The sequence below is a fragment of the Lagenorhynchus albirostris genome, chromosome 12, assembly GCF_949774975.1.
Source record: "Lagenorhynchus albirostris chromosome 12, mLagAlb1.1, whole genome shotgun sequence".
In the NCBI taxonomy this organism is placed as follows: Eukaryota; Metazoa; Chordata; class Mammalia; order Artiodactyla; family Delphinidae; genus Lagenorhynchus; species Lagenorhynchus albirostris.
The window spans coordinates 46,832,370-46,845,750 of record NC_083106.1 but is presented as its reverse complement, the minus strand read 5'-3'; the positions used below and the strand labels follow the sequence as shown (position 1 = coordinate 46,845,750).

Sequence of the window (13,381 nt, the reverse complement as noted above, 5' to 3'; positions counted from 1 at the left end):
TATGTATGTATGTATGTATGTATGTATTTATTTATGGCTGCATTGGGTCTTGGTTGCTGCACGCGGGCTTTCTCTAGTTGTGGCAAGCGGGAGCTGCTCTTCATTGCAGTGCGTGGGCTTCTCATTGCGGTGGCTTCTCTTGTTGTGGAGTACGGGCTCTAGGTGCACGGGCTTCAGTAGTTGTGGCACATGGGCTCAGCAGTTGTGGCTTGCGGGCTCTAGAGCACAGGCTCAGTAGTTGTAGTGCATGGGCTTAGCTGCTCCGCGGCATGTGGGATCTTCCCGGACCAGGGCTCGAACCCACGTCCCCTGCATTGGCAGGCGGATTCTTAACCACTGTGCCACCAGGGAAGCCCTGGGGAGATGGTTTTTAAAAAATGTATATGGAAAAGTTTTCTATTGGTAAGTAAATTTGTTGATGAAAAGAATGTAAGTATACTACCATAAAAACTCTCATATCTGCACTATTAAAACATTTCTGGAAAGAAATTTCTAACCTGTTTAAAAGTCTTTCAAATGAAGATTTTTAACGGTCTTGAATTCTTTTGTTAAAGTTTACAAAATGATACGATATCTGATTACCTTGCAAGAACGGACATCAGGAAAGATGAAAATCTGCCAGCTGAATTTCAAAGACAACTTTTGCCAATTGGTGAATGAGACTGAATAACCGTACCATGATTTAGTAAGCACAGCCAATCATATATTTCCTACATTTTTATTTATATGAGGTATCTTGCCTAGTTATGATAGCCAATAGAACTTAGTATTGAAATAAACTGGACTCACGACAAAACTTGTATCACAATGCGTTTAATGAGACTTTCAAAAATACTTAAGCATGTTTAATTACACTGTTCTCACTAACATTGCCATTAATAATTCTTGTATCATTAGCAAAATAAAATTAATTTTATTTTACTTCATCTTTATTTTAAAATTGTATTTATTTTTATTCAGTTTTTATATAAATTATCTTTTTCCTAGTTTTGAATATTATATTCATATGTAGTATATGTATATCATTAATAAATAAAGAGATGTATGTGTGTGTGTATATATATAAATATATACACACACACACACACACACACATATTAAGCATGCAAACTTCTTTTTAACTGATTAGGGCATATGATTTAAAAAGTCAGTGCTAAATTTCTGTAGACACATGCTCGCCTAGATCTTGGTGCTGATTTTCCTTAAAGTTCCCTTAGTTTATTAAAGGGGTTATATTTAATATACATCCAAAAACGTACTGCAGGGAAATGCATCTCATGGCTGCTTTTACTTACTGCTGACATCATTTCCCTGAAGGAAAAAAACCCAATTTTGCTTTCTAAGCTAAAACTTCAGTTTGATGGCATGACACACTCAACCTGGGAAGGTTCCTAGAAACATGCACAGCAGAAAGTAAAGGCAATAAGGGAGAAGATGTAGGATTTTTATTTTTACTCACTCCATTGACCATCAGGAGCACAAGGCCATTGTCAGCTGGTGTTCTAACTTCTATGTCAAAGCGAGTCACCTGACCGAATTTCCCTCTCCTTGTGATATCCCTCACCACGGCATAACTAGAACCATCGAAAAAATAGCTGGCAGCCCGACTCTGAGTAAAGGCCAGTTTATCTCTGAAATAAAAATACAAGGATCATATGAATATGACAGCTTCTGTTATGCTTTTCAAATGAGGCCCTTTTAACCCATTCTCACGACATTTTTCATGGACCTTAATAGCATTTAAATGAAGTCCTGATGTCTGCATGGGAGACACAAAGAAGCATTTAAACAAATTGTTTGTAATGGATTTTTTTTCTCTACCCTATGTGCTAAGATAACAGAAGGTTCCAGTGAGACCCCAGTCTCTGGAATCTGAAACCAAAGCTGCAAACAAGTATTTTGGCACTTTTAATAATAGTGCATGCTCATTATGGTAGAGAAGAACTGAAAAGTTGTGTGCAGGCATGACTATTATGCAGTTTCAAAACTGGTTTCCCCCCAAAAAAGATTGAAAACCTGAATATTTACCCACACTTGTCTCATCTGCAGCTCTTGCATGGCTATCAAATTTTTAGTACTCTTAACACGTTCTTACCTGGCACAGGGCACTGATTTGGAGGGATCCATATTATAGATGTGCTTAAAGTTGTACAAGCTGATCACATCATTGTTCAAAGTGGCCAATTCCAGGCAGCCAACGAAGCCAGGCAGGTTTAAGCTGGCAGGGAGCTGTGAAACAAGGTGAAGTCAACTGTGCCATGACCACATCTCATCCAGTCCACACAGATCAGGCAGTGAGACAACAGTAGGTCAAGGGCACCTTCCCACTGATAGAAATATCTTCCTAGACCTGAGTTTGTGTCTATTCTATGCTAAACCATCTAGAATAACGAAGATTTTTCAGTTGTCCATATCTTAGCAGAGAGGGTGGGGTTTATTGAGCATATAATATGTGCCAGTCACACAACTGACTGTGGATTCATGACCAAAGTCAATCCTTACACCAGCTCTGTGAGGTAGGTATTCCTGTCCTCACATAAAGAGAGGGAAAGTAATTCTCAGAGAGGTTCACTAATGTGCCTCTCACTAGTGAGTAACAGTTCTGCAACTGAAATCCTGGATCAACTCCCTGTCTTCCTGGGCCTTTCCTGTATCTGCCCTTCAACAGGTCTCATCTCCCCTCCTAGACCCCACCCCCTCCCTCATCCTAGGTATTTCATTTCATGCCTGTATATTAGCTGAGATAACGGAATTTTTGAAACTGTCATCTGTAAACCTGAAGACTAGCTATAAACCCACAAGGTACAGACATTCCTGCAGTAGGTAGGGGTAATTAATTACATATGCATGTATCAGAATGAAATAAATTGATATTCAAGTGTTAGATATAGCTTGAAAGTATTTGACACTATGAAAATATGGGTAGCACAGACCAGATTTAAGCAGCAGATTTATAGATCCTAATTCAGAATTCTACCACCCACTGAGCTAAACTCTTTTTTTTAAGATATTAAGGTTTCCATCCAAGCGCCGAATCACTGTAGGCTTTATGGACTTCTAAAAACAATCACTATAGATTTGCAATAAGTCAAAATATAGCTGGATAGCTCACCTTGAAGTTTGAAGGCACGCCACCAACATAAAACACGGTGTCCTCAGGATCCAGATCCAGCAAGGAGTCATCTCCCGCAAATTCCCCCTTTTTAATAAACTTTTCTTCTGCGGTGCTACTTAGACTTGGGACTGTTAAAAACACCTTTCCGTGTTTTCCTACCCTGTTCAGATAAAGAATTTTCACTCTTTATTAGCCAGATAATTTGTAGAAAATTTTTTTTTTTTTTTTTTTGCGATACATGGGCCTCTCACTGTTGTGGCCTCTCCCGTTGCGGAGCACAGGCTCCGGATGCGCAGGCTCAGCGGCCATGGCTCACGGGCCCAGCCGCTCCGCGGCATGTGGGATCATCCCGGACCGGGGCATGAACCCGTGTCCCCTGCATCGGCAGGCGGACTCTCAACCACTGAGCCACCAGGGAAGCCCGAAAATATTTTTGTTTGTTTTTTTAAATGTCAAAATGTGAATGTCCCTTCATCACAGAATTGGTGATTTGATTTTGTCACTTTCATAAGCATTTATATAATGTCAACAATCAAAAAAAGACATTCCATCTTGGAATCAATTCATGGATTGGCCAGATTAAAAAAATCTAATAATCAGATTGCTCTTTAGAAGTGATGACTATTCTTTCTAATTTTTTGTTTTCCACTAAGGTATTTGTGAAGGAGTACAGGAATAATGGAAGAAAGAGGAGCAACATCCATAGAAAGACTGTGTGTGTGTGTGTGCGTGTGTGCGTGAGTGCATTCAATAGATTTTTTATGAAATTTGCAGATGAGCCCTGTGTCACGGATTCACTTTACCTTTCAATCTTGACAATGCTGAAGTAAGCAGGCCAGGAACTGACAGGCTTGGAGTCCAGGGGAATCTCTACATCCTTAGTTCCCAAATTATAAACGTACACCAGGTTATCATTTTTGATTGCAAGACCCATGTACTCTTTTTTGGCCTGAAATGTCAAGAAGTCTCTTAAATAAAATCCATATGAATGAATATCATCTTTCGTTCTCATTTCTGTAAAAGACAATTAGCAATCCAGATGCTTGGCTGTATATAAGGCAAGTCTGGCTTGAATTATTACCAAAGTGCCCATTAGACTGGGCAGCGCCTCATTCTTTGCAGCCTCCCTGTGGCTGCATCAGTGTGCTGCCCCTCCCCCCGATCCCTCCATGCCTGTCCAAATATACCTTGGGCAGGAAGGCAAGCAACTGTGGGCTTGTGGACATTTGATGGCTGTCAGGAGTGTGCTAACCTTGTTTGGTTAATCTGGGAATATAATGCAGCCTGGCAATACCGATTGCTATGCACCTTCAAAGCAGGGTTCAGCATTAAACATAATAGGCCTCTGTACTCTGGGTGTCTTTGAAATGCTGCATTCAGACTCCTCAGAGTTAGCAGTGTGAGGCCGATATGAAGAAACCACAGAAATATCCCACACAGAGAAGAAATTACTTGTCCTAAAGTCACTACTTTAGTCTTGGCCTTAAAATGGTCTATACCTTTTGAGGTGCTAGAATAGATATTTTGTTTATTTGCACAGGTAGCTTTGTTTTAAGGCAAGAGAAAAAGCACTTATCTTTCCTTTCAACATTATTCCATCATTTACAACCACATGCTCTTACGTTTTTGCTTCCGAGGTATAGGACGAACTGATCTGCAGTCCCACCCAGCTCTGGTTGCTTCACAGGAGGAGGCTTCATGTACAGGCTCAGGGACGTAAAGGTCTTTAAGTCATCCATTCTGGCTTTGGGATGCACTTCGACTGCCGACTGACCATCAAACATCATGGAGACTTGGATCTGGAGTTACAAAATTATTCCATTAAAAGTACCCCGCAGAAATGGGCATAGTGCTTTCCCATGGTTCTCAATGGGCTTCCCTCATTCCTTATGAGGTCTCTGAGCTTTACCCGTGACCTCCAAGCCTTTGTTTACTTATGTCCTCAACTTGTTGGAGAAAGGATTTAAGGAAGATAATACAGTTTAAATTTAAAGTGAGGTGAAAGAAAGCAGAACAAAAAGGTGACAAAGTAGGTCTAAGAATGAGGATAAATATGCATTCCACAATGAACTACATATTTGCTTAAGGTGAACTAAACAGCTTGAAGGGATACTTGGTCAGTTATACAATTCACAAGGCCCATAAAATTAACAACTAATTGATCAGGAGAATAATAACTAATCTTGGGTACTAATATAGCTAGGACCTTTTCCCTAGGGTCTTCAAAAGAGGAGCGTGGGGTGAGGCTGTGAACAACATCCTTGACCATGTCTGGACAGTTGGGAGGGGTCTAGAGGCCAGCTTTGAAGTCTTAGATGGGGTCTTAAAACCTGGCTCTGCCACTTACTAGCTATGGAACCATGAGCAAATCACTTAACCTGTAGTTTCCTCATCTGTAAAATGAGGACAATAAATTTGTTATGAGAATGAAACCAGATGATAACTGTAAAGTGTTTTCCAGTGTCTGGCTTTATCATTATAATAACTGTAGTGATGAGTTCATTAAGATGTTTCTTATAATGATCCTTAGAAAGGCATCACAACAAAGCAGGATTTAGTAAATACATTTCTAAGAGGCCCAATATAATGTGCTGAACTGGTCTGATTCGAGGTGATTTTCAGAGTATTAATAAGTAGGTGGACTGTGTATATTCATGTCATTTATGCAAATATTTATGAATAAGTAGATGTATTACATAACTGAATAATATTAATTTGATTAATACTGATGGTCAGCAAGTTCAAGATTATATTTCCAAGTGCCTAGAGTGCAGCTGTCTTATGTTGCCAGTTGACTAAAGCACAATAAATCTTAATGAACAATCAAGCAGTGTATGGGATTAAAGTTCCTTTGTAAAAACTGAGAGTTTGAAAAAGATGTATATATGCATAGAAAGCATCTCCCTTTGGGGAGCTGTGTGGGCCCCAAAGGCATTGCCAAGACTCTCTTCAGAAAATGGTTTCAGGTGATTAAGGCCCCCAAATTCTACCCCATAGAAATAAAACTACCAGAAGGCATTCACAGAAACCTAGCATTGGAAATGCTACTTCTTGACAATAAATCTTTTTTGAAATGTTCTTCAAGGTATCTAAAAAAGGTGATTTGTGGGGTGGGACCAATTATCATATATCATTTAAAAGTTGGGGGCTTCCCTGGTGGCGCAGTGGTTGAGAGTTCGCCTGCCGATGCAGGGGACACGGGTTCGTGCCCCGGTCCGGGAAGATCCACATGCCGCGGAGCAGCTGGGCCCGTGAGCCATGGCTGCTGAGCCTGTGCGTCCGTCCGGAGCCTGTGCTCTGCAACGGCAGAGGCCACAACAGTGAGAGGCCCGCATACCGCAAAAAAGAAAAAAAAAAAAAGTTGGGTATATTTACCAATAATAATTTCCTTCATTACAAAATAGTTGATTTCCAGTTCTTAATTCTGTCAGTAATTAGGACCAACAGTCTGTTCAGGCTGACTCTCAACTGAAAAAATAAAACCATATAATTTGGTTGTAAAAAATAATGCTGGTCTATAAATTAATAAAAAACAAATTAGAAAGGGGGCCAAGAACAAGCCATGTTTTGCCACACTGAAAATGTTAATTGCTGTGTCAGGATATTTCCCATCAATGCCAGCACTAGTTATGGTGTTGTGTTGCTTCTGTATAGCATCTCAGGATGAGGTCTTTGTTGAAATTGTTCAGTTTAGCTGCTATGTGTTAAGCCTGTAGAGAGGTCAGTAAAAGCTTCATATCATCTATGTTGCACCAGAGAATTCTTTGAAGAGGCAGATGAGCAAGATTATTCCATATAGTAACTGCACAAAGACAGCTGTTAGGATAATGAATAATAATAATAATAATAATAAAATTGAGTCTTTTAGTGGGGTTAGCTTTCCTTGATTCCTTTTGCTCTACGAGCTTTGTTGACTAGGTTAAATGTGTGCTTCTTAATCTTGGTTACACATTAGAATCACTGAGGAGCTTCAAAAAAATACAGGTTCTGAGCCCCTCCTCTAGAGAACATGAGTATTGCTTTGAGGTTGGGACCAGGAATTGGTTTGGTTTTCAAAGCTCCTCATGTGATTCTAATGAACGGATGGAGCTGAGAACTACCAAGTTGGATAATATAGTAGAAAGTTTCCAGCTCTGGAAGCTGCCCAAGGAGCCTGAGCTCAGCCTCACGCTATCATTATCACCCAGTGACTGATGACGACTCCTTTCACTGGTTACCTTGCTGGCAACGCTTCTGGTCTGAGCAATGAGCTCTCGGATCCTCTGGATACTGGCAGAAACGTTGCTTGCAGGCCGCTTCTGCTCTACCGTGCGAAGCTGATCCAGGAGCTGAGGGACAACTTCTGTCAGATTTCCAACTGCAGTTAATAAAAATTAATCACTTGAGTAGATACCTCAGTATTAAGTCTACTTCAGGAATGAGATGAAGAGACAACAAATACATGGTTACTTCTGGTAGAACTATAAGAAATTATTTTTAATTCTGAAAAATTAGTAGCTAAGCCCAAAGCATAATCAGTTCCTATCTTGTGACATTTATAATACATATTGAACTATAAATTGTATGCAGAGCAAGCTGACATATAATGTCCACTTCTAAAGGGCAGGGCCCATGACAAATATGCAGATGTTCATTTCACTATATAGCACAAGTTCTGCTTGCATTTCTAATATAACTGATATAACAGGTCAAAAGGAATGCTGGGCAAAAGGAGGTGGCATCTTGTTTTCCAAAATGCCTGTTCACTATCAGAGCGCCACTGCAGTGGTCCAAGCAGAGGCAGAGCTAGATGGAAGAAACAAGGGAGCATCCAGAAAAGTGGCAGTTGTGCCAAGGTGAGGGGCAGCCATGGTTTATGGTCCCAGACAAAGGTGATGGTAGGAGCAGATCTTACTGACTTTTTAGGTTATGTTTTGTTGTGTGGGGAGGGGGGATGTATAACACACACAGAGAAAAGAGCACAAATCATAAGGATACAGCTTGATGAAAGAACCCCAGATACAGAGAATGCCGTAACTTTCTCCAAAGTTTCATGGACTGGAGCACTGGCTCTCCGTGTGTGGTCCCCAGACCAGCAACATGGAGGTGGGGCTCAGGTGATTCCGATGCACACTAGTGTTTGAGAACCACTGGACTTGAAAATAAATATCTTTGGGCAAACTCTTATCTAAGGGTAGGGCATGGTCACTGAGCATTAGCAGCTGAACAAAAGCAAGCCTCTTCCTGGAGCCAAACTAAACTCAGATTCAGGAGAATATGTCAGTGAGGACCTAGGAAACTTCTCTTTTCTGTACTTAGGAAACAAGGTGCTTCTCCAGCAAAAGGAATGAAATCAGGTAAATAATAGCTACTATCATGTAGTGTATTTGTTAATACAGCGGTAAATATTTGTTATTTGGATCACTGACCACAATAGCTATGCTATAAAATGGCTATTGTTATAGTATAATAGTCTTCAACATCAGAGGCAATAAAGTATGTTTAAAGCATTACATTAAATGCTGATTATGAAAATGTGTACAAAACAGGTTTCTCTACCCTCAATTCTCTCAGAGAAAGGGAGCCACTTTAGAGTCTTTATGAAGTCTCATATTATGGTATGCTTTTTCATTTACTTTGTTTTGAACCACAAAATGCTATTTGAGGAAAGCACACAATCAGTGTTAGTCCTAGATGGTTACTGGAATCACTGATGGAACTGAACAAGGAGGAAAAAAAATTAACACCAATTTAGTAAATATTCCTGAGGCAATATCTTTACAAATGTAAATATTGGATATCATGTAGGCAAATTTTTTAAAGATTAAGTTTCAAAAGAAATTGAGTGGTTACATGGAGGGCTCATGAATATATACTTAAAAGATGAGTATAAAAGAGCTTTCTTCCTGTTACAGGAATGGATATTGTGCCCTGGGATAAAATTTCTAGCGATGGACAAATCCATACGGGGATTTAAAAAGTTGGTTCTTAATCCAGATGAAAGTGAAGGGAATACGGTCTGCAAAACCATTCTGGAGAACTGGAAGTTCTAATCATGACAAAGACATTGATATTTAGGAGGTACGAAAAGATGGAATAAAAATATGAGACTGGAAAATAATTCTCAAGTAATATGTGATTTTAATATCTATGTATAACTAAATTAGATATCAACATATTTCATCTTCATTACTATATATTTATATTCAAGTTGGCTAACAGACTTTACTTCTTAATGGGAAGCTGAAGTTATATTTGGCCATATTCAGTACTTGTTGGTAATAACCTGCTTTACTCAGGTAAGGAAAAAGCAATGATGTTTAGTAACAGCAGTGCTGTTTAGTAAATTTTTTTCCTAAAAGCAAACCAATATTTTATTAACATATTTATTCTAACAGGTGATTGCCCTTCTTCCCCAAAGAATCAATCTTACATTGATAAAAACAAGTGTTACCATTATTTCACGTAGAAAAAAATTAACTCAACCAGTCTGTCTGGTGTTTATTTATGGGAAATACATATATTTCCTATGTCCACACACATACATATATATTGATAGATGAACTGAGCAAAAAGTTTTATCCTTTTCTAAGCTAACTTCTACAATATTCCAATCTAAAACTTGAATGAAAAAAATTGCTTCTTAACAAAAGATGTGTAGGGTTTAATGGCCAATTCCTCAATTGGATGCAAATTGTGAAGTTACTAAGTGATACCTGCATCTCTGGCAAAGTTCACTGCAGTGTTGTAAGCAGATGAGTCAAAATGTTGAAGATTCTGTGACCAGTTGGTTAGACTGTTAGCCATCGGGGCGGCCGCCTGCTGGACTTCCATTGTGGTCTTGTTAGCTTCCGCGGTGATCAGCTTGGACTGATCCAGGCGCTGCTGAGCGTCACCTTCACACAGAGCACAAGGACATTTACTTTGCAAAGAAGTAGGACATTTGATGGGGTCATGAATATCCATTTCATCACTGGGATGAAAGAGACCTCAAATTCAGGTTTTTCAGCCAAACCGAGATCTTTAAATAAATGTTAATTATGGTGTAAGTCAGGTGCACTAGAATATTGTAAATAGTATTAACAAGTGAGCTTGGAAGACTCTAAAGTCTCATTAAAATCATGTCGTTCATTTAAAACATTTCCAAATTAAAGGGAAATTAAAAAAAAAGAGTAGTATTTCTTCAGGTTAGAGACCTGGTGAGGAAGCTATAGAAAATGCATATTAGATACTAACTCATAAAACGCCTATGTCTGAAATTCATTGTAAATATCACTTTCTTCTTTGTGGGGCAGCTTCTGTCATAAAAATGATGCTCTAGTACAGAAGTAAATTGATAAGGAAAGGTATTTTTGAATAAGAAAAGCAAGTTTCAAAAGAGATCTATGGTGAAATTTTTAAAAGTTATATATTTAAAATAAAATCAATATAAGTTTACAACAAAACGGTTTTTTCCTGGGTAATGAGATTATAAAAGATTTCTCTTCTTTCTCTTTTCTTATTTTTCTATAATGGTCATGTATTATTTCTGTAATAAAAACAATTAAAAATCACTCAGGTGAGGTTGTAGCTTTAATTATTTTTAACTGGAGAAACATTTAACTTAACCCCACATGCTCTGAACTCTGATGGATGTAGCTTTGAATCCTGGGTCTGCTTCTTTTTGTTGCTGTGCCTTTTGGAGCAAGTTCCCCAACCTTGACAAGCTTCAGGGTTCACAGCAGCCTAAAGGCAACAGCAATACTTTCCCACATGAGATAATGTTTGTAAAACACAGCCCAGTGCTTAGCATGTGGTAGCTCTGATGATGCTGATGACACCCTTCTGGCCAGGGCTTTGGCATCCTGTAGTTCTGTAGCTGAATTTGCTCTGTGTAGTGAAACACCACATCCAGCAACAATGTGTTAACTTTCACTATGCCGGGAAAGGCACTTATGCGCCCAATCACATCTTTCTAAGATAGCACTGTAGTTCCAGATTAGGCAGCATGAGCGCTCTTGTTTTTCTCTCTGGCTCAGTGGTCTCCCTGCTTGCACTACAAGAACGACATGGCATGTAACAGAGAGCAGCTGTTTACTGCTGGGGCCAGAGAAACCCAATAACCAAATTAGGGCATATTTGTTAATGAAAAAGGATGTTCACAAGAAAGTAGGTTACCAAATAGTATAAACATCATGATCTCATTGACATGCATGCGTGCACGCACACACATACACGCAAGATTGGAGGAAAATGCTCTCAAATTTAATCGTCACTCCTAGGTGATGTGACTACAGCTTTTATTATTTTCCAGGACTTTTGTGTGTATGTGTGTGCGTGTGTGAGTGAGAAAAACATAGTTTCTTTTGTCATCAGAAAGCAATATTTATTTATAAAAAGATTAATAAGCAAAGAATCACCTACTCCTTCCTCAAAGGTTTACCTTAATACTAGTGAACAAACAGATGAGCCTTAAGTTCTCCCTGAGATCCTCACCTCTCTCTGTGGCTTGTAGTCTCTTAATGGCATCATTTAATCTGTTTTTGAGGGCACTCTTCCTTGCTAGGGCTCCACCCACACGCCTACTGGTGTCAGCCACTGCCTCGTCATTGCCTGTGGAGAAGAAGCCAAAAAAAGTACAAGTAGGGCAAAGATGCCAGGAAAGAAATCTCCATTGCAACAAGGAAAATTCTGGTTTGTACCACTAAGTCATCTGCAATATTCTGAATATAATATAACATAGAACACCAATTCTGGAAAGTGGCATTTCAACTCAGAGGTCAAGGATTGCAGAAAACTTGTAACACTGCTTTGGAGTGATTTAGGATGTCATAAAGTAACTCATACGGATGTACAGATAATGGCTAACTTTTTTGATTGAAAAATATAGCACTGCTGTGACTAACAACTACGAGCAGCATGACTGATAAAGAGCTGAAAAGATCTGTCTATACTTATGGTGATAACTGGTTAGATAAGAATAATTATTTTTTCTTGATTGTTTTAATAAATTTTAATTGATACACAACACACATCTAGAAAAGGGTACACAATTATAAGTGTACAGCTTGATGAGTCTTCACAAACTGAACACAAAATATAACCAGCGCCCAGGTCAAGAAAAGCATTTTTAAAAGCATTATTAGCCCGTTACGGTTTCCTGGGACCTCCATGATTACCCAAAGGTGACCACTATTCTGAATCCTATCTCTCCCCGTTAGTTGTGTCTATTTTTAAGCTTTATTCAGAAGAAATGATAGAGTATTGTAATTTTTTATATCTTTTTGTATCTCTGTCTTAATTTTTGTACAGTTTTAAGTCTTGGTATTGGGTAGTTTAAGTCCTCTAGTTTTTTTTTTTTTTAATTCAAGACTGTGCTGGCTATTCTTGCCTACCCCCATCCACCCCCATTTCCAAAGAAATTCTAAAAGCATCCTGTATATGTACACACAGTTCTGGTACTTTAATTGAGATTATATTGAATCTATAGATAAATTTTGGCAGAAACTGTTATTTTTACAAATTCAAGTCTTCCACTTAATGAACACAGTTTTTATTTATTCTTCCCTAGATCTGAATTCTCATTTTTATCTCCATTTATTTAGATCATCTTTTAATTTCTTCAGTAGTGTATTACAGTTTTATGTGTAAAGATCTTAGCATCTTGCATCAGATTTATTCCTAGGTAATTTATGTTATTGCAAATGGTGTTATTTTAAAAACAGTTAATTTCTAATTGTTTTACATAGAATTAAACTGGATATTTACACATTGAATTGATAATGTGGGGAATCCTTATTTTATTTCCAATCTTAATGGAAAAGTTTTCAATATTTCAGTATGAATATTGGTTTGTTGAATATTATTTTATTATTCTTTATTAGATTATGGAAGTTTCCTTCTATTCCTAGTTTGCTATGAGTTTTTTAAAAATATGAGTGGGTAGCGAGTTTTGTTAAATGATCTTCCTGCATGTAGTGAGATAAGCATATGAATGTTCTCCTATGTTCTGTAAATGTGGTGAATTGCTACTGATGTTTTAAATGTTAAAATATCATTGAAATCCTGGAATAAACCTAACTTGGTCATGTATTACCATTTCTATGTATGCTAGATTTGATTGGCTAATATTCTGATTAGGAGTTTCACATCTCTGGTTAAGAGAGAATTTGGCTTATATTTTACCTTGTTTATAACGTCCTTAGGTTTTGATATCTAAATTTTGTTGGCTTCATAGAAAAAAGAGAGTATTTCCTCCTTTTCTATTTTCTGGAAGAATTTATGTACTAATGGTGTTATTTCTTCTTT

At 38.2% G+C, this 13,381-nt stretch overlaps 1 protein-coding gene across 3 annotated transcripts in view; it reads right to left on the bottom strand.

The window, feature by feature from the left end:
- LAMA4 (laminin subunit alpha 4) overlaps positions 1-13,381 on the bottom strand; it is a 151,366-nt gene that overhangs the window by 27,864 nt on the left and 110,121 nt on the right. For all 3 annotated transcript variants that reach the window (XM_060167319.1, XM_060167320.1, XM_060167321.1), the window contains exons 17-24: positions 11,570-11,686; positions 9,811-9,990; positions 7,333-7,472; positions 4,738-4,914; positions 3,919-4,064; positions 3,113-3,275; positions 2,096-2,229; positions 1,460-1,631 (exon numbers count right to left, since the gene is read on the bottom strand). In XM_060167319.1, the coding sequence (XP_060023302.1) occupies positions 1,460-1,631; positions 2,096-2,229; positions 3,113-3,275; positions 3,919-4,064; positions 4,738-4,914; positions 7,333-7,472; positions 9,811-9,990; positions 11,570-11,686 (1,229 nt within the window). The remainder of the gene's footprint in view (positions 1-1,459; positions 1,632-2,095; positions 2,230-3,112; positions 3,276-3,918; positions 4,065-4,737; positions 4,915-7,332; positions 7,473-9,810; positions 9,991-11,569; positions 11,687-13,381) is intronic.